General features: G+C 40.3%; 1 protein-coding gene across 2 annotated transcripts in view; it reads right to left on the bottom strand.

Annotated features, from left to right (window-relative positions):
• Nucleotides 1-460: 460 nt before the first annotated feature.
• The window catches only part of ITGB6 (integrin subunit beta 6), a 105,750-nt gene continuing 86,741 nt past the window's right edge, over nucleotides 461-19,469 (bottom strand). For both annotated transcript variants that reach the window (XM_087709892.1, XM_014069748.2), the window contains 5 exons: nucleotides 16,880-17,102; nucleotides 12,098-12,198; nucleotides 7,866-7,985; nucleotides 6,041-6,207; nucleotides 461-2,265 (listed from right to left, as the gene is read on the bottom strand). In XM_087709892.1, coding sequence (XP_087566018.1) covers nucleotides 2,167-2,265; nucleotides 6,041-6,207; nucleotides 7,866-7,985; nucleotides 12,098-12,198; nucleotides 16,880-17,102 — 710 coding nt within the window. In that variant the 3' untranslated portion in view covers nucleotides 461-2,166. The remainder of the gene's footprint in view (nucleotides 2,266-6,040; nucleotides 6,208-7,865; nucleotides 7,986-12,097; nucleotides 12,199-16,879; nucleotides 17,103-19,469) is intronic.

Raw genomic sequence — 19,469 nt, 5'->3', positions numbered from 1 at the left:
GTGGTAGAGTCATTATATGGTGGATCACACAATTGCACCTGATTTTATCTTTTTAACCACAGTGGTTAAGCAGCACACTGCACTTTTTAAGCAAGACTTCACATGATCATGATTTGTGACATTCTTTGCTGGCTTCCCTATTGACTGCTTGTTGGAAACCAGCTAGGAAGGTCACAAATAGTGATCACATGATCCCATAACACTCATAAATATATGCCAGTTGCCAAGTGACTGAATACCACTCAAATACCGTGAAGCCATTGCACTGGACATAAGTGCAAGGACAAGCCATAAGGCACTTTTTTCAGTGCCATTGTAGCTTCAAATGGTCACTAAATGAATGGTCATAAGTCAAGGACTACCTGCAAGTTAATAACACCAGCTTGTTCATATAACATGCACAGATAAAATGTAGACCAGACTATAGATTTCAGGGTTTGTAAAAATCAATCTCAGTAAAAATATTTGACTTTCTTTTACTTATCCATTTTATATCACAGAATCTATGTGAAAACAATTTAAAAAATCAGTTTACATATCAACGTATTAAAAATGTAACACAACATTCCTTTCTTTTTAAAAAAAATGTTCCATTTGCATATTAGAAAATAATGCCAAAGGACTCCAAAGAGTAATAATAATATTACAGTACTGATAATGTTTTGGCCTTATTTTAGGTCCAGCCTTGGGTCAAAACCATTTCAGTAAAAACAACAGATGTTTCCAGTGTCTTAAATGCACAGTACATTCATAATAAAAACTCCCATCACCATTATCCAACTTATATTCAGGATAAAACACACATACTCTGTTTTTTTTTTAAAACAATCTTTTAAAATTTGATTATCAAAAACCATATTTGCAGCATAACAGATCTTTGAGACCCACTGTATTAAATCTTATTTACATATTTGGGGGGAAAAGCAACTGTCTTAAATCATAGGTCCTCAACGTTTGGGTTCATTAGATATATTGTAATTTGGAAAGCACATGGTATGTATTCTGGTTGCCCTAGAGGGCAAAATGGTGGTTCACCCAAGAGATGCCATTGGACACAATACAAAAAATCAAATGGGTGAAGAATCTGAAAGCTACCATAGAAAAAAATCTAGTGGCCATACATATTATGTTCTTAGTCAATAATCAGGGGTGGGATTCAGCCAATATGGACCGGTTCGGGTGAACCAGTAGTTCCAGTGAGCAGTTGTCCCCAATGTGCTAGTCTCTCCTATATTTCCTTTGTTTGAAGCCCAGCTGATAGGGACTGCAGAGGGGATTGCTGTACCTCAGCTGTTTTACTCACCGGGGCTGCAATGGAAGGTAAATTTTAGAGCTGTTTTCAAACACATTGTGCGCGTGCTCAGCGAAATGGTTTTTACACCGGTTGAGTCCCACTACTGGTCATCATCATATCCCTCATCATCACCTTCATTCATCTTTAGACAACATGGCTCTCCTCAATCCATCAAACTCTAGTGTAGAGGGCTAAACATTTCATAGGAAACTCTCTCATTTAACTTCATGGGACTTCCAAACAGAATACCTAAGATTGCACCATGGTTAAAAATACAGCTGTAAGTGCTGGGTACTTTATTAATAAATCAGGAACGCTTTTCTCTCCCAAGTTTTCTTTCTTTTAAAAACTGAAATCTGTTTCTTTATCCAGTAATATTTAAGGTGCAAATACTCCAAAGGTATATCTTAAACGTGCAGTAAAATGCTGACTGGGACTGACAAAACTGGCTGAACTATACTCCTTAGCAGAGTTTGAGAAGATGCTTTGTTCTAACATCTTGAATTACTTTGAGATCAGAAGGAAGACTTGAAATGGGTTTCTTGAAAGGTCATTCAGACCAATTCCCCAAATCTCATTACTGCAAAATTGCACCAGATATTATTTTCATGTCATGCTTAATTGGTGCATTCCTACATGCCCAGATGGTTCTTTGTCATTTAATCTCCTCTACTGCTGCTCAGCTCCCTGCCTGGTTCCAAAACAGTCCCACTTTTGAAAGCATATATGCTCTCACCTTAAAACTTCCATACCACCATAGTGGTTTTACTACAACCCTCCAAACAAATTTAGAAGAAAACAGAGCAAACTTCCTTTTTTTTAAAAAAAATAAAAGTTTTCCAGAACTGTTTTTTTCCAATAATTTTGAATTATTAGTATGCATTGGCAGGACTGCCACGTTGCCTTTCCTTTTGCTTGTATGTTACATTCTTAAAAGTTGTTGTGGAGCCTCTGTAGAGGGGGTTTGTTCCCTAGAAAAGAAGAAAAACACTATATGTAACAGAATATTTCACCTCTGATTTTGTGGGTTAATTAAACAAACCTAATATATCAATCGATTTGCAGGGGGGGGGTATGATTCATAATTTGCTGAATGAGTGTGGCTTTAAGAAAAAGCCTTTCACAGTCTTCAAACTACTCAATATCAATTTAAAAATTATTAAAACCAAACAGTAATATGGACATAGCTAGACTTTTCTTATTTCTGGGATTCCGTCACAATAATTAAACAGTAAAATCATAATCCGAGTCTCTTCACACTAAAAACTGTTTGCAATGAAGAGCAAAATGGGTGCTGATCAGAGGTAGTATTCAGCTGGTTCGGATCAGTTCAGGCGAATCGGTAGTGGAAATTTTGAGTAATTCGGAGAATTGGCAAATACCACATCTAGTTGACCCTTCGCCTGCCTGCTCCCTCATGACCCGCCCACCCACTCCGCCCTGCTCAGTCATTCCTCATTTCGGCTCCCTGGCATAGCACACTGTGTGGCTCCTCGCTTGCATTGACCACACAGTCTCTGTGGCTTTCCCCGCGGTCCCTGCGGCCCAACTGAGCAGCCCTGATCTGCCTACCTGGGTAAGTAAGCCTGTGAGTCATGGCCCAGCTAGCTTTCCCACTGTCCCCGGCTTCCAGCTTGTCTGGGAATCAGCTACTCAGCATTATCAATAAAAACAAATAAAGGCAACTGGTGCAGTTTCCTGTCCAGTATCTGTTAACAATGTTGAACTTCAGGGTTTAGTGTTTGTGGTCTAGGTCAGAGGTTCCCAACCCACGGCTTGCCAGAAACTAGGCCCCATCTGCAAAATGCTTGCAGTACACATAATCACACTCCCTCTGATCCGTGGAAAAACCTCTCTCCGCGGAATCGGTCTCTAGTCCCCAAAAGGTTGGGAGCTGCTGGTCTAGGTAACAGATTTCCTGAAGTTCCCTCAGGAACCAGCTCAGCTGAAATGGAAGTCAAGTTACCCGGCTACAAAGACAGAAGCCCAGTCCGTCCCTGCTTAGTTGCCTGGGGTCTGCGTAGCAAACCACCTCGCCTCTGAATATGGCAGCCAAAGTTGCTGGCAAAATTTCAGGAAATCTGTTGTCTAGACCTCAGCCACTAAACCCTGTAATCCAACCTGCCCCAAAGAACTGGAAACATAGGCTGCACTTGTGGCAGCTGCCAGTGGAGCAGCACTTAAAGAGGAGGGAAAATGGCCTTGGGCTCCTGGGGGCTCTTTAATCACAGCCCCTTCTGCTGTGCAGCTGGAGATGTGGGAAATGTATTCTCGTATGTGGTTGGGGTCTTTGTTGGCAAAACCCGCATACATTTGTACTAAACATTTACCAAAACAACTTTTTACCGGTACTGTTTATCCAAAATGAATGCTCATCTTATAGGAACAATCTATGTCAGGTTTGGGTTCCATTAACCTGACTGACTTTTGCCGTGTATGTGGCAGTTTTATCACAGTATTGCATCTTACATGGCTGCGAAGTGTAAAGTAGACATAACAGCAAAGTATTGAGGATTCAATTTCTTGGGAATGATCGCAATGCATTCTTGCATCTGTCCAGCTGGAGGCACTATATCACCTGGGACTCTTGGACTTGGAAAAAGATTGATGGAGTGTTGGAGATCAGGTTCTAGGTTTATAAAACCACGCATGGCATAAAATGGTCACAGGGATGTTTTACATCCTTTGCCATAACAATAGCCAGTGATTACAGCAGATAGGGAGGAGATTTAGAACAGACAAAGGAAGTTCTTTGCATAGTACATAAGCAAACTTTAGATTAGTACTAAACATGGTGATGGCCCCTATTCTGATTGACTCTAAAAGACTGTAGAAATTCACGGAGGACAGGTCTTATCAATGGCTATTGGATACTAAGGGCTCTTCTACGTGGCAACACTAAAGTTGCTATTCAGCATGGAACTGGGAGAAAATTCTGCTGGCTTAAAGAAGAGTGAACTGTGCTTGCAATCCCTGGTTACCCGTTGTTAGCCACAAAGCACAACAGATGTTTTGCACACACAAATTCAGGGGTAAGAAAGAAGTGGGGCAGATAATTCTTCCTCTGATTCCAGTCCTATTGCAATAAAGGAATCATTGTCCCCTCTTCCCTTCCCTTCTATCTTCTACTCAAAACTTCCCAGGAGGACAAATCCATTTCTAGGGGAAATGTCTGTGTCTGTGTCTCTGTCTCTATCTCTGTCTCTCTCTGTCTCTCTCTCTCTCCCCCCCCCCCTAGCATTGGTATTAGGGTTAGAATTAAGATTACAGTTAGTGTTTCTTGAAGTCTGCCTCAAAAATCAATGTTAAATTTGGCTAATTTGATGTGACAGCAAAAGGCCAACATTAAGCTTAACATCAGGGTTATGGTTGGCATTGACATTAGTGTTAGGAATAGAGTGAGGGTTAAGTTTAGGGTTAGCATAGGCATCAGACTTAGTTTTGGCATTGACGTTAGGATTTGAATTAAGTTTAGAATTTGGGTTAGAGGCAGGTTTTGGGTTGGCACTAGGTAAAAGTTAGGTTGGTACCTTGTTTTCCCGAAAATAAGACCTCCCCGGACAATAAGCCCAATTGGGCTTTTGAGTGCATGCACTAAAATAAGCCCTCCCTCGAAAATAAGCCCTTCCTAAAAATATTGCAACACAGCAGCAGCCACAAGGTGACCATGCTTGCCACCTCCTGCACCTCAAAAATAATAAGACCTCCCGAAAAATAAGGCTAAGCACTAATTTCAGGGTCAAAAAAAATAAGACCCTGTCTTATTTTTTGGGAAACACGGTATTAGGGCTAGGATTACTGTTGTGGCCCAGCAGGAGCTGTTGGAGCTGCAAACAGACTCTGATAGCGAGGGGCCCTATGAGTCGGCTCTGGAAGATGTGGAGGACACTGGACAGGGTTCAGACTCCGAGCAGGGACCAGAGAGGCTGGTTGGTCACCAGGAGGTGCCTGAGGCATGGAGCAGCGGTGAAAGCCAAAAGGAGTGTGCTCATGACGTCAGGCCCTGGAGCAGTGGTGAAGATGTCAGGCCTTGGAGCAGTGGGGAGGAGCTAAGGGTCCTGGACGCCAGGCAAAGGCGGGCAGATAAGCGACAACAGCAACTATGCAAATACAAAAGATAATTGGACCCAGGTGGTTGTAATGAGGCTCCTCCCAAGAGAGTATATAAGGAGAGACTTTGGGAGGAGGCTGTTTGCAGGATTCAACTAATTTACCCATGCTGGAGAAGCTCTCGTGTGTATTTCTTATCTTGGAAGTCTGGATTGCTGCCAAAGTCTTGTCAGTGTGTTAATTTACTGTGAATAAATTGTCTAGCAGTAATCTTGTCTCGGAGTGCCTCGGCGTACAGAGGGGTGTCAGAACAGACTACTATAGGTAGGGTTACTGTTAGCGTTAGCATTAGCATTGGCTTTAGGGATAGCGTTGGCATTAGGGTTAGAATTGGGGTTAGTGTTAGGGTTAGGTTTTGACTTCCCTGATGTCACAGCCAAAAAGCAACATTAAAGTTAGGGTCAGGGTTAGCGTTCAGGTTAGCTTTGGTCTTAAGGGTAGGATTACTGTGAGGTAAGTTGGGCTGAGGGACAGTCATCTAGCCAGCTTTATGCCTAAATGGGGCTATGACACACAGTCTCCTAGGCTAGCTTTTACCACTACACCAAAGTGGCTCTACTATGGTTACAGTAGCAATTTTTATCTTGCTACTATTTACAATAATGTTGTCCTGAATCCTGTTTTTTTTTAACGTACCGTTTGCCACTTGGCCTTCGATCTCTCTGCTTCGAATTTAGCGACTTCTTTACGGTCTTCAAATGAAATAAATAATTTCCACATGGAAAGTAAAACAATCCCAGTGACGACTACTGCCGTAGAAACCCCCAACATAATCATTGTAATATTTGGCGGCTGTGGATAATCTGTAGGGAAAAAGAGCGACAGTAGTGAAAATAAATAAATAGCTTTAAATATGGGAAAAAAGGAAGAAACCTGCACCGTAGGTCAATGTTACTTTCATCTATAAATATCAGAATCCTGGAAATGTTGGAAAACAAAATTTGGAAAGTTGCTGTGAACTTTTCAGTTTTGTATAGGTTTTGTTTAAATATGGCTCCAACCCCAATGTGTTCTTTTGTACACCCACAGCATTGGCATGTATGATAGCTGCCTCATACATGTAGGTAGAGATGAGCTATATGTAAACCACTCACACATAAAAACTAGGTGTGTCAGTCTTTGGGAGATCTAAAACAAATGAAAGATTGAACAAAAAATACCTTAACATTGGCTAGCATGTTCCTTGCCATATTTATAAATAGCCACACGAAAAGGCCTACTTTAGGAGGGAAGCTGCCTGTTACACTTCATTTTATTAAAATATTTTGGCTTAGAATCTGGGAGCCATAAGCAGAAAGATACTGTAGAAGGAATTTGCTCATTACTCTTGAACTTTATGCACCCAAATTCATTTAACAGTATTAAAAGAAACCTTGGGACATAGACTTAATATTCTGTAGAAAAACTTCCAGGAAAGGCATGCGGATAGTCCTCGACTTACAACCTTTCATTTAATGATCGTTTGAAGTTACAACAGTACTGAAAAAAGTGACTTATTTATGACCGCTTTTCACACTTGTCAACAGTACAACATCTCCATGGTCATGTGATCAAAATTCAGATGCTTGGAAACTGGCTCATATTTATAACCGTTGCAGTTTTCTGGGGTCACGTGAGTCAGTTGTGTTAGCAACTGTTGTGATTCACTTAACAACCGTGGCAAGAAAGATCATAAAAGGGCCAAAATTCACTTAACCACTGTCTCGCTGCAGCCATAGACAACTTACCATGGCCAACTCTCCACAGGAGAACGTGCTGCAGCACAATTCAACCAATTTACTTATGTACAATAATTAAAATTTGATTTTAATTTTTGTCATTCACGTTTCATTTTGTCCCTCCTTTGGCATCCTTTCTTTAATGACTCTATTCCCATTTCTTCAATATTAGTATAACTCTTATAACTCCCATGGCAAGTTGTCCTGCAGCAAGTTGGCTGCAGTGAGTTGGCCGCGGCGAATTTGTCATATCGAGTTGGCTGTGGAGTGTTGGCCACGGTGTTTTGTCGTAGATCCCTTCCAGACAGCCCTTTCCAGAAATGGATAGATCAGGGGTGTCAAACTCAATTTCATTGAGGGCCACATGAGGGTTGTGTTTGACCTCAGGGGTGTGGTGTGTGTGTGTGTGTGCGGCTAGGATGGGCGTGGCCAGTTCAACACCACTTATGTCAGGGTGCCTGTGGTGGCCCGAGTGTTCTGCCAGTGAAAACTGGTTCCCGAGCTGTGTTTTCAGGCGCCATGGCCTCCTGTAACCCTCTGTCTGTGAAAACGGAGCTCCATTTTCACTGGCAGAAGCACTACAGGCTGGTCCTTGTTTCCAGAGTGGTCCCGTGGGCCAGATCTAAGTACCCCATGGGCTGCATCCGGCCCCCGGGCCTTGAGTTTCACACTCCTGGGATATATGTTGAGAGGGTTCATGTAGACCGACATTCCTTAGCTTACCAAGACTAAATGTCTCTTACCTTTTTGCTTTATGTTATGAATGATGACTTTCCCCTGTTCATTAGTTGTCATCAGAAATGTGATAACAGATTCATTTTTCCCTTGTAACACACAACGAACCCATTTATCTTCTGTAATATCTGAGGATGAGGAAAAACCCATTTTATCGTTCAGAGAGAAACATATCAGGCAGTTATTACGAAGTTCTAATATCAGTATATTTTTAACAGGCACTAAGAAACAAAGCTGGAAATATACTAAAATGGATTTGCAAATAATTGTTCTACTATTAGAGGGGACAGCTTCCTTTTTTTTGTTTGTTACTCTTTGCAGTGATCAGATGAGAAGGTCCAGGTGTTGCCAATCTGTGTTGACCATCAAGTTGGTCAAGGGAAATTTATAAAATTGGAAATGCTTCTAAGGGAGCTGCAAAAGCTATCACGGGAATATAATACAGGTAGTCCTTGACTTACAGTAGTTCATTTAGTGACCGTTTATCGCTACAACACCACTGAAAGAAAGTGACATGACCATTTTTCACACTGCAACCTCCCCATGTCTCACTTAGTGACAGAAATTTTGGGCTCAATTGTGGTCATAAGTCGAGGACTACATGTAATCTTCATTAGAGTAAACATATCCTCTTCATCTTTTTGCTACTAGTAGAATAGCTAGATGATGTTTCAGAGTACAGGATATTCCCTTACAAAAATATTAAACCTTTTCAAGAGGAATGCCATTTATTGCTGACAGAATGCTGCTATTAAAAAAAAATAGCATCATGTACACATGCCTATTAACTAAAAAGAAATAATGATACGAATAAGGAATGCACTTCAAGTAACACAGATAAAAGAAATGTAAGATATTTCCAGTTTGGTAATCAATGATTTCACCTAAATTTCCTCAGACACAGTCCTTTTGATGTTTATTCAAGCGACTTAAAAAAGGTGAAATATGCATGAGGGCGCAGACAACATAAATAAGAATGGAATCTGAAAATGTAGACCCCTAGGCCAATACTACCAGAAACTTCTCATGTCCCATCAATATAACTCAAAATAATAATAACAAAGTTTCTGTGAAATCTATAGCCATGTTAGAAAAGGGATTTCAAGGGGACCCATTCTAAACAAAGTGATTTGTAAGTTTCATGTTGCACCATAGCTTATCTGTATTTTTGTAATATATGACATTGTTCCCATTGCCTACCTACATTATATATTTTTTCAGAATCAGTTTTCACCAAAGTTATCAACCATACAGACATTTTCTCAAAGTTTAAAACCAGCGGGATATGTTTCTGAAAAAGTGGATAGGAAATAATTGATCTCAAGAGAGTGAACAAACATCTAATTTGGAGGTATTATATTATATACCAAGGGTGTCAAACTCACGTCGTCATGGCAGGGTCATAGGACGTATCGGGATTTCCCCCCCCCTTCGCTAAACTGGGCATGGCCGTGGCCAGCATATGATGCATTTATATGTGTGTGTGTGTATGCTCCAGCATAACTCTCAAACGCCTTGAGCAATTTCGATCAAACTTAATACACAGATGACTTACTCTCTGGAAACAAATATTGTGGGAGTAAGACACCCCTAACATCCCTCTCGGTGTGTGTTCTGTTAAGATACAGCCTGTTGTGCCTTAAAATGGATTCTGCTGTACAGCGCATTGGAGTTGCCATTGTAACGGCTTCACAGTACTCCACAAGGGGGCTCCCTCTGGTAAGAGGGAAAATCCAACATTAGAAATTACATTTGGTCTGGACATTTTCTCTCTATACATAAATAAATATCCAGGCAACAGAGGGTTATCGGCTAGTATACAATATAACAAAGATGTAGATTGTAAAACATCTTTTTATATACAACTATTTCAGGTATCACGGAGCATTATTTTTAAGGAGGCTGTCAGTAGATAGCTTAAATCTTAAGCGATAGTGGAACACATCACTGGAAACTTTTTGTACACTATAAAACACAGTAGCCTCCGGATATTAAAACAGTTCAGTGTGTTTGGATTAAGATTTACTGAACGGCTGGCTGCTATGGCTGCTGGCACCAGACTAGACTACATTTTTTATAAAAAACGATCTGTCGTGGATTGGAACCGAGAAGATCTTTCAATCTGTGTGGTCAGATAAATAGGGTGGCTTACGTCTTCCTATATAAGGCTTCAATGTCCATCTTCCCAGAGGGGAGGCTGACTTAGCTACGGCTTCCCAGAAACTCAGCACAACATGATTGGATTGGATCTTTTTTATTACACCAGAAAGTGAAAGCAACTGGCAGGCTCAGATTATTAAGGCTAATTCCTGTATTTATATCTTCCATGAATTAAAAATCTATATCCTCTTCTCATATTTCCCCTTGTGTAACAATAGCTCGCTAGTCAATTTCCCTCCCTGGTTTATCTCCTATGCATTCCTATCTGGGAATCTCTTGCTAGAAATGTAACACTGATGCCAACAATAACTTCTGAGACAACCTTTAGGTGCCCTTTAACAGATTAACAGAGTTGGAAGGGACCTTGTAGGTCACATAGTCCAACTCCCCCTTGCCCAAGCAAGAGACCCTACATCATTTCTGACAAATGGCAGTTAAATATCTTCTTGAAAGCTTCCAGCAATGAAGCACCCTCAACATCTGAAGGCAACTTCTGTTCCATTGGTTGATTGTTCTCACTGTCAGAAAGTTCCTCCTTATTTCTAGATTGAATCTCTACTTGTTCAGTTTCCATCCATTATTCCTTCTCTGGCCTTCGGGTGCCTTGGAATATAGTTTGACTGCCTCCTCTTTGTGGCAGCCCCTCAAATATTGGAACATTGCTATCATGTCTCCTCTGGTCCTTCTCTTCACTAGACTAGCCATGCCCTGTTCCTGTAATCGTTCTTCATATCTTTCAGTCTCCAGTCCCCTAATCAGAGGTGAGTTGCTTCCAGTTCAGCCCGGTTCAGCCGAACCAGTAGTAGCAGTGACGGGAGGCTCTGCCCACCCACCCGGATGCTTCTGCGCAGAAGCAGTGCGTTTGTTCATGGGCGCAAGCACAGGCAAACCGGTAGTAAACTGGTTAGTAACCCACCACTGCCCCTAATCATCCCGGTTGATCTTCTCTGCACTTTTTCTAGAGCCAATGGGATAGGTAGCCTTGAGACATTGGCTTGGTATTGAGTCTTGGGGGCATCAAATGCAGATTCCTTTACTCCTCTAAATTCTTTTAAACAAACAAGCATTGCTGTGTAAATTCTTTCAAATTGCTGTTGTCCTGTATTCTGATTTCATTCTGTGCCTCTTTTAATTTGTATCATTTATTTTTTTCTTCTCATATTTGCAGTACTGATTTTGACTTTCCCTTTGTGGGAGAGTTTCAACTGTTTAGGATATTTGGAAATACATTAAAATCTCAGCAAAAGAACAAATAATGAAAATTTGCTGTGTTCCTTTTTTCTTTCTCACTAATACCCAGCTGAATTTCTGGTCAACCTGGCACATTGAGAGGAAATATTTAATGTTTGAAAGTGGAAATAAAATCTGTCAGTAAAGACAGATTGAGAAGGGAGGAAGAGCAAGTAAGAGTAGGTGTAATAGCTCCTTTCCCATCTTTCATGTTGAAGTGAGTTTTCTGTGTACTTCTCCCTTTAGTAATAATACAGCTTCACAGTCAAGGATGCTCATAGCACAGAGATAGGGGAAGAAAACAGGACAAGACTGATTCTTAGGAAGAGTACGGCAACTACTTCATGCAAATGTATACTGAACACAGTTACTGACTCTTATCTTTTCAACTATTCAACTGTACTTAATATGCAGTCGATCCTTGGATATCTATGCCTACTCTTTTGTGTCAGATGTGAAGGACACTATCTTAGCTTATCAACATAATTAATTTTTTAAAAAAAACCTCAGTTGTCAGTCTTGTGATCTTTTCTACGTAGACTGAAGAGAGTAGGCAGCATTGTAGCCATTACATCTTCACTTCCATTGTGATAAATTGCAAATAAATCACAGAAGAACATCAACAGACAAGCAAATGCAACATCGGAGCCCTGAGCCTGAGTAGCTTTAGCTTAATGCTATTGAAAAATGTTCCACGAGGGACAATTGAAAATATGCATTTAAACACACATATCCTATGTGCACACCACACACACACACACACACACACACCTATCTCATGCAAGCAGCAAGAACTAGTAAACCGATTGCTACCACTAATAATAGCCAAGCAATAAATTAAAGTACAGACCTTCATCATGACTGATCATTGCGTCAACCAATTTACATTTTTCAGCGCAGTCTTCCTGATGCAGTAGATCAGCAGAAGCTAAATAGCATTCTACACAGCTCCTGAGAAAGATGGTGCAATGATTTATCAATCTCCTTTTGCATTAAGAATCAAAAGAGAATACATACACAGTCGCCATTTTTAAGCACCTTATGAAAGACCTGCAGTAATGAATAAATAATTCTCAGCATTTAGAATATACTACACAGAAAAGGAAAGGAAAAAATAATTCTAGTGGCATCTCTCTTTGGATGTTCACCAGATTTTTTTAAAAAATAGCTTTTAACAGGAGTCAGAATTATTTTAGTTATCTTTGCTCATTACAATGACAAGCTAGTTTTATGGTTGTAGAAACTGGACACTGGAGGGGAGTAGAGATTCTAAGAGAAGAAGAAAAATGCAAGTCCTCCTTTGCGTTGATTAGCTTGGATTTACCAAATGATATGAACCGTCATAACATTGAAAATGTCAAAGGAGATTGTTGAAGAAGGAGCCACAATTTAGTAACCACAGTGTCAAAAGTGTCAATAATGATACCTGATTGTATGGATAAATTATATCCAAAAGATGGTAATGAAGGAGTGACAGACGTAGAGTTAATTTTGTTTGACAAGATGGAGAAAGTACGGAAGGTGGACTTGTAAATAACAGGCCAAGAAAACAATTTGGAAAATAATGTTTTATTGGATATACAAAACAAATTGGCTGAAGTTTTGAAAATGAAAGCAAGAATCCAAATGATAAACAAGGACGGTGACCTGGAAAATGTTTTCTTATTGGATCTAGAAAGAGGCTTATTAAATCCTTGAAGAAGTCTGTGTGATGGGATGAAGAATTGAAAAGAAATAAAATCCTACCACAATATTTGAATGAACTGATGATGACGTCGGTTAAAAGTAAAAGGAAAGAATATAAAGTTGGTTTATTTGAAAAGGATAAAATAAGGCTTTCTCTGTTTGCAAAGTTTTGTCAATTCTTTACAGACATTTTGCTGATACCAGGATTCAAAAGTTGATGTTTTATGGATTTATTTTATAGATAAGCGATGGGCTATGGGATGAAGAAATACCTATTAGTAATCTTACAGAGAATGAAGTTACTGAATTTGCCTATACTTGTAATTAAGTCACATTTTATATATTTCTTTTCTTTTTATCATATTTTTTCTTCCACTTTTCTTTCTCTCTTACTATTGGTTTTTTCTTTAATTTAGTTTGTATTAGCTTTTAATACTGAAGTCTAAATCTTTAATAGAAAATTATATACCAAAACTTAGTCATGGCTGTGTCAGTAAGTTATTGGCCAAGGAAGCATGCCAGACTGTTTTTAGATTCAGTAGAAGAGGGGAAAGACTATTTTAAAAATGGAACAGCTTAAAATGATTTAACCTTCTCCAGTATGATCTGGGGATGAGAAGAGGACAATGTCATGAGAATGTGACACAAAAACACTCCAATAACCATAGCACATTTGGCTTTGGTGCAGAGTAAACAGGAAGCTTGATATCTTAGAACTGTGATGGTGAACCTATGGCATGCAGAGCCCGCTCTGAGACCACACCAGTCATCGCCCCTGGCCAGCACCATTGCACATACGTGCGTGCCGCCTCCCATCAGCTAGATGGTCTTTGGGTCTCAGTCATGCATGCGCAGGGGAGGGTCTCCATCGATCTTCTCAGTTCCACCCCAGTGTGCCCTAGCTTTCTCCTGCATTCCTGCTGCCTGTGCCTTCCCCAATCTCCGCAGGTTCCATCCTTCACAGGTTCCTCTCTGTGGCAGAAATGGAGGAGAAAGCCTGGGCGCACTGGGGAAAAACTGCGGAGATCACGATCCCCCCCCCAACACCTCCTGCACCAACCTGGAAGCCAAAATGAGGACTGGGGGGGGGGGGTGAGGCGCATGTGCAGAGGGCGCATGTGCAGGGAACATGTACGCATGTATGGGAGGCGAGGCACATGCAGGGGAGGCATTCACACTGCATTTGGGGATGGGGCATGCACTCATGCATTTGTGGCACGCACACTTTGGACATGCAGTACCAAAAAGGTTAACCATCACTGTCTTAGAAGTTAAAATTGATGTATTTTTTTTAATGGATTGGTACACTACATGATTTTTAGATATATAAATCAACTGAATTATTTGAGCAGTAATCAAAATCCCTGAATTGATCCAACACCCATACAGGCTGGTCAGAAAGTTTAATTAATGAGCAAACTGGGGTTGGAGCCAAGCCTGAGCTTTCTGGTTGAAAAAAATAATAAGAAAAAGAACAGAAAGTGGGCCAGAGTTATTCTCCCACAGCCAGTCCCAGCTATGACTAACAGTAATATCAGCTGGAGGTCAAGGAGGGCAGCCCAATCTCTCACTTCCACACCATGTTTCACATGTATACCACCCAGAGTCACTCTGTGAGGGAGATGGGAGGTTTCTAAATGTGATATATAAATAAATAAACTATCAGCAGCTGAACTAGCAAATGTGCCTCACAGTCCTGGCTGATTGTGCCTTGCCTGGAAATCATCCTGATGTCTGCCATTGCTATTGTTTTGCAAATCAAGATACGACATTGTATAGTAGTAGCATTGGCCGGTGCTTAGCAATATGGTTAAGATGTAAAAATTGGAATTCGTCTGTGGCTTTGATTTAACAAACTGCATTTATTTATAAAACAGCTGCCGGGCAACTTCCTCTCAGCTTGAACAGAAATAAATATCTGAAATTGTATCAGGAAATGCTCCCAGTGCTTCCGGATGTTTGGGGGTGGGGGGGACAGCTTGGTTGTAGATGGGGAACGTAAAGTTCAGATAGGTTTAATAAATCCAGTCTGATTTATTATTATTCTGATTTTGGCAAAGTGGAAATACACTACAATGCAGCGCAAACTTTCCTGAAAATGTACACAGAGAATAAAAAAGCTAATAATGATTCAAGGAGGACCTAGTTCAGTTCCTCACACTTCCTTGAGGAAAAAGATCAAGGGAAACATCTGAAGAACGGTTGCAGGAACACGGTATGTCTAGTTTAATGAAAAGAAGGACTAGGGGAGACATGATAGCAATGTTCTAATATCTCAGGGGTTGCCATAAAGAAGAGGGAGCTATTCTCCAAAGCACCTGAGGGCAGAACAAGAAGCAATGGGTGGAAACTAATCAAGGAGAGAAGCAACCTAGAACTAAGGATAAATTTCCTGACAGTTAGAACAATTAATCAGTAGAACAACTTGCCTCCAGAAGTTGTGAATGCTCCAACACTGGAAGTTTTTAATAAGAGATTGGATAGCCATTTGTCTGAAGTGGTGTAGGGTTTCCTGCCTAAGCAGGGTGTTGGACTAGAAGATTTCCAAGGTCCCTTCCAACTCTGTTATTCTATTCTAACAAATCAGTAATAACAATTAGAATCATGGATGTAACTAGCAATCAAGTTGCTAACATAAACAAAATGAAAATACAAACCCTTTTCCTAGTTCACAGCAATAATAAAATGAAGTTTTTAAAGAGTAACTGAAGAAAGCAAATACTGTAGGGCTGCTTAAAGAGGAAGGTTGAAATATCCTATGCCGATGTCATGGTCTTCATCATAAAAGACCTCTGGGACAAAGTAACACTGAATGAGCCTTTCTGAAGGGGGCTTTGGGCCACAGACTACAGCAGATTGGCCCATACCCCATTTATTTTACTGCCGCTTGTCTCTCAGAGTAGTGGCTTCTAATTGGGTCTAAGCTTTGGACTTCTTCTGCAGCCATTTGTCATCGCAACACACTTTGAAGGGTCCTCAGAATTAAGTGGCTGGGCACCTGCCTATTGCTGGGGAAAAAGCAGGTAGGGAAAATCTGATCTTCTTGGGTTGCATTGTTTCTTTTTAGAAAGTCTGCAAAGGGAGGGGAAGCCAATCCCAGTATGAGAAAAAAGTAAAAACACCCTGTTCTCCAATCATATTTTTCAGGCTGACAATTATACATGATTAGCGTCATGTCAAAGCCGAAGTTCAAAGAGTGGAAGATTAAAAATTACAGTTTGGTAGCAATATTTGAGAGGTCTCTACTTGCTGTATAACCAAGGTTTTGATAGGTATATATGGGCCTGTGGAGGTAGCAGGGGTGAAATTCAGCAAGTTCTGACAGGTTCCAGAGAACCAGTAGCAGACATTTTGAGTAGTTTGGAGAACCAGAAAATACCACCTCTGACTGGCCCCAGAGTGGGGTGGGAATGGGGATTTTGCAGTATCCTTCCCCAGGAGTGGAGAGAGAATGGTAATTTTGCAGTATCCTTCCCCTGCCATGCCCACCAGGCCACGCCCACAGAACCAGTAGAAAAAAATATTGAATTTAACCACTGGGAGGTAGATTGTACCCCCTCCTGCTTTACACCACTTCTCATTTCCTGACACAGTATTCATGCATTGTTGGACATTTACACTACTATTAACCAACTTTATTGGAATTTCTCAGATTATAGATTACAGTATCCTTTCAGGGTCAAATCACCCTGACTGGTGTAGAAAACAATTAAAATTAACCTCAGCATAAAAAGATGTAAATAAACACAAATATACTAAATATACAAATAAGAGAGCATATAGAATAATGAAAGGAATACAAAATATATTAGGATTTAATGGAATAGACAATATACAATAACCAATATAAACACTGAAGACTATTCAGTTCCTCTGAAAGCTTATTGTACATTCAGATATGTGGAAAAAATAGACTTTTCTAACCATACTCAAAGAAATAGCTTACCATTTAGAGTTGCAAAGATCATCATATGTAGGGTATTTTTCACAGACGTTGCCTGAAACCCCAGGATTTGTGCATACGCATTTTCCACACACACATTTGCCTCTCCCACTGCAGATGACACCATTGTTAGAAATGCAACTCTTGGTATCCGTGGTACAGTTACAGTATTCACCTGTCCAGCCATGGTGGCAATTGCATTGACCACAGGCACAGTTCCCATTGCCTAAAAAAAAAAATGGAATGCAACTCACTTCAAATGCTTCCATCATTGCCTTTCCTTCCTAATTCTTGAAAATTGCCAGCAATCCTCTCTAGAATGTTGTGTCAAGACATTATAGTATATAATTGGAAAGAAACTTTATTAAACATATTAAAGTTCTTTGTTAAGACTACACAAAATCACATAGCAGGGAGCCAGCTGTTGAGTTTCAAACCCCACTATTGGTAGAAAGCATGACAGACATCTCATCAGGTAGACAGTAGTAGGTAAATAGAAAGAGATGATAGACAGATAGATAGAAGATACAGTATATAGATGATAGATATATAGATTAGATCAGAGTTGTCAAACCCTTGTCATCCCAGCAGTGTCACATGACACATCAGGACTTTTTTCCTCTTTGTTTAAATGGGTATGGGTGTGGCCAAGAGTTTGACAGCCCTGGATTAGATGATAGGCAGGCAGGCAGGTAAGGTAAGCAGGCACTGTGGTAGGTTCCGCAGAAGTGCAGGGGCATCGTACGAGCATGCCTGAACTGGTAGTAAAAAAAATTAGCAACCCACCACTGCATATGCATGAATAAAAATGGTATAATGGAGGTAGACCGATGTGGAAATGTTGCAAAGATGATAATTGTGTTAAAAAATTGGAAAAAACTGTTCAATAAAAAAGTATTTTTTAAAAAAAGTGGAAAAACATATTGCATATTATAAGGTTTAGATCTTCAACTACTACACCTTATTCACAACCAAACAAGAACTCCTGGTCCACTAGACATGTTTAAAAGCAAAATAAAGAAGTATATTTCTTGAGTTTTTAAAAATTGTATTATAATTCAAAATAAATTCAATGAGAAATTTCATAGTGGTCCTTCCACAAATACATACACCTATTAACACAATGATTTAATTAATCTTTATGTAGTGGACTTCATGGTGGAAGAACCCAAGTTTCCATCTATGCATGGAAATCCTCAAATGAGGAGGGGGAAAATCTGTTGCATCTGGAGGAGTCCAGATGAGATACTTAAATTTATGTTAAATTGGGTTACACTTACATCAAATTAGGTTAACTGTGTAGCCATGTATATAAATTGGTGTGAATGATGTATTTTCTGATCATCAGGTTTTTCAGAAACCTGAATTCCCATTCTCTGAAAGAATCCATTAAATCATGTCCACATGCATTTATACATGATGCACACAATTGCATAAGATTGTGTGCTTCTGTTCTGCATAATGCAGGTAGTCCTCGACTTACAACAGTTCATTTAGTGACTGTCTTACAACAGCACTGGAAAAAGTGACTTATGACTGTTTTTCCCATGACCGTTGCAGCATCCCCATGGTCATATGATCAAAATTCAGACCCTTGGCAACTGACTCACATTTAGCAGAAACATTTCGGGCTCAATTGTGGTGGCAAGTTCAGGACTATCTATATATACGTACCATATTTTTCAGAGTATAAGACGCACCGGAGCATAAGACGCACCAAGATTTTGAAGAGGTAATTTTTTTAAAAAAGTTTTTGCACTCTGCAGGCCTTCCAAACCCTCTGCATTCAGAGAGTTTGAGAGGCCTGAAAAGTGCTCCTGATTTTTTTTGTGAAAACAGGCCCATTTTTTTCCCCAAAAGGTGCATGCATAGCCTTTAGGGGGCTTGTAGAGTGCTCCTGGGGGCTGGGGAGGGCCAAAATGAGCAAAAAGCAGCCCATTTTCATTCGTTTTTGTCCTCCCCAGCCCCCAGGAGCACTTTGCAAGCTTCCCAAACCCTCTCCACATCCATTTTTGCGAAGAGGGCAGGGTTTTGGGAGGCCAAAAATGCTGTATTTAGTGTATAAGATGCACCCAGATTTTCACCCTCTGTTTTTTTTGGGGGGAAAGGTGCGTCTTATACTCCAAAAATATGGTATATACACACTTTCAATACTTGGGGGAGGGACACATCCCTAAATTATATACTTGTACTCCAATTGTTTTTGTTTCACACAGGTCGCTTTCAGGAAGTGAGTGGAGCCGGATGTCAGCTTGTAAAGCGTTTCCATGACTATTTTTAAGCTGACATAGAAAAGGAAAGAGAATTCCATGCATACCTTTGGCCAGAGTCAGATCTCATATTTCTGCAACTGGCGTGTGAGGTGCACAAGTTCATAGCCTGCCGCAGCACCTCATTGGTGGATGTGATTTATGACACAGACAGAGGGGAGGGGAGACACAGAGGTAAAGTTCAGATGCCATTAAGCGAATATCAGATTTGGCTCCGCAGAAGAAGAAAATGCCAAAATGTTGCTCCTAATAAATGACTGGATTTCTTTTGAACTTTATCTCAAGGCTCGTAATTTACTTAGGGCATCTTTTTGAAACTTCAC

The sequence above is a fragment of the Thamnophis sirtalis genome, unplaced genomic scaffold (genome assembly GCF_051295495.1).
Source record: "Thamnophis sirtalis isolate CommonGarterSnake01/CBP01778 unplaced genomic scaffold, rThaSir2_p1.2 scaffold_1, whole genome shotgun sequence".
In the NCBI taxonomy this organism is placed as follows: domain Eukaryota; kingdom Metazoa; phylum Chordata; class Lepidosauria; order Squamata; family Natricidae; genus Thamnophis; species Thamnophis sirtalis.
The sequence above is the reverse complement of the archived record's forward strand: the minus strand, read 5'-3'. Positions and strand labels throughout refer to the sequence as shown.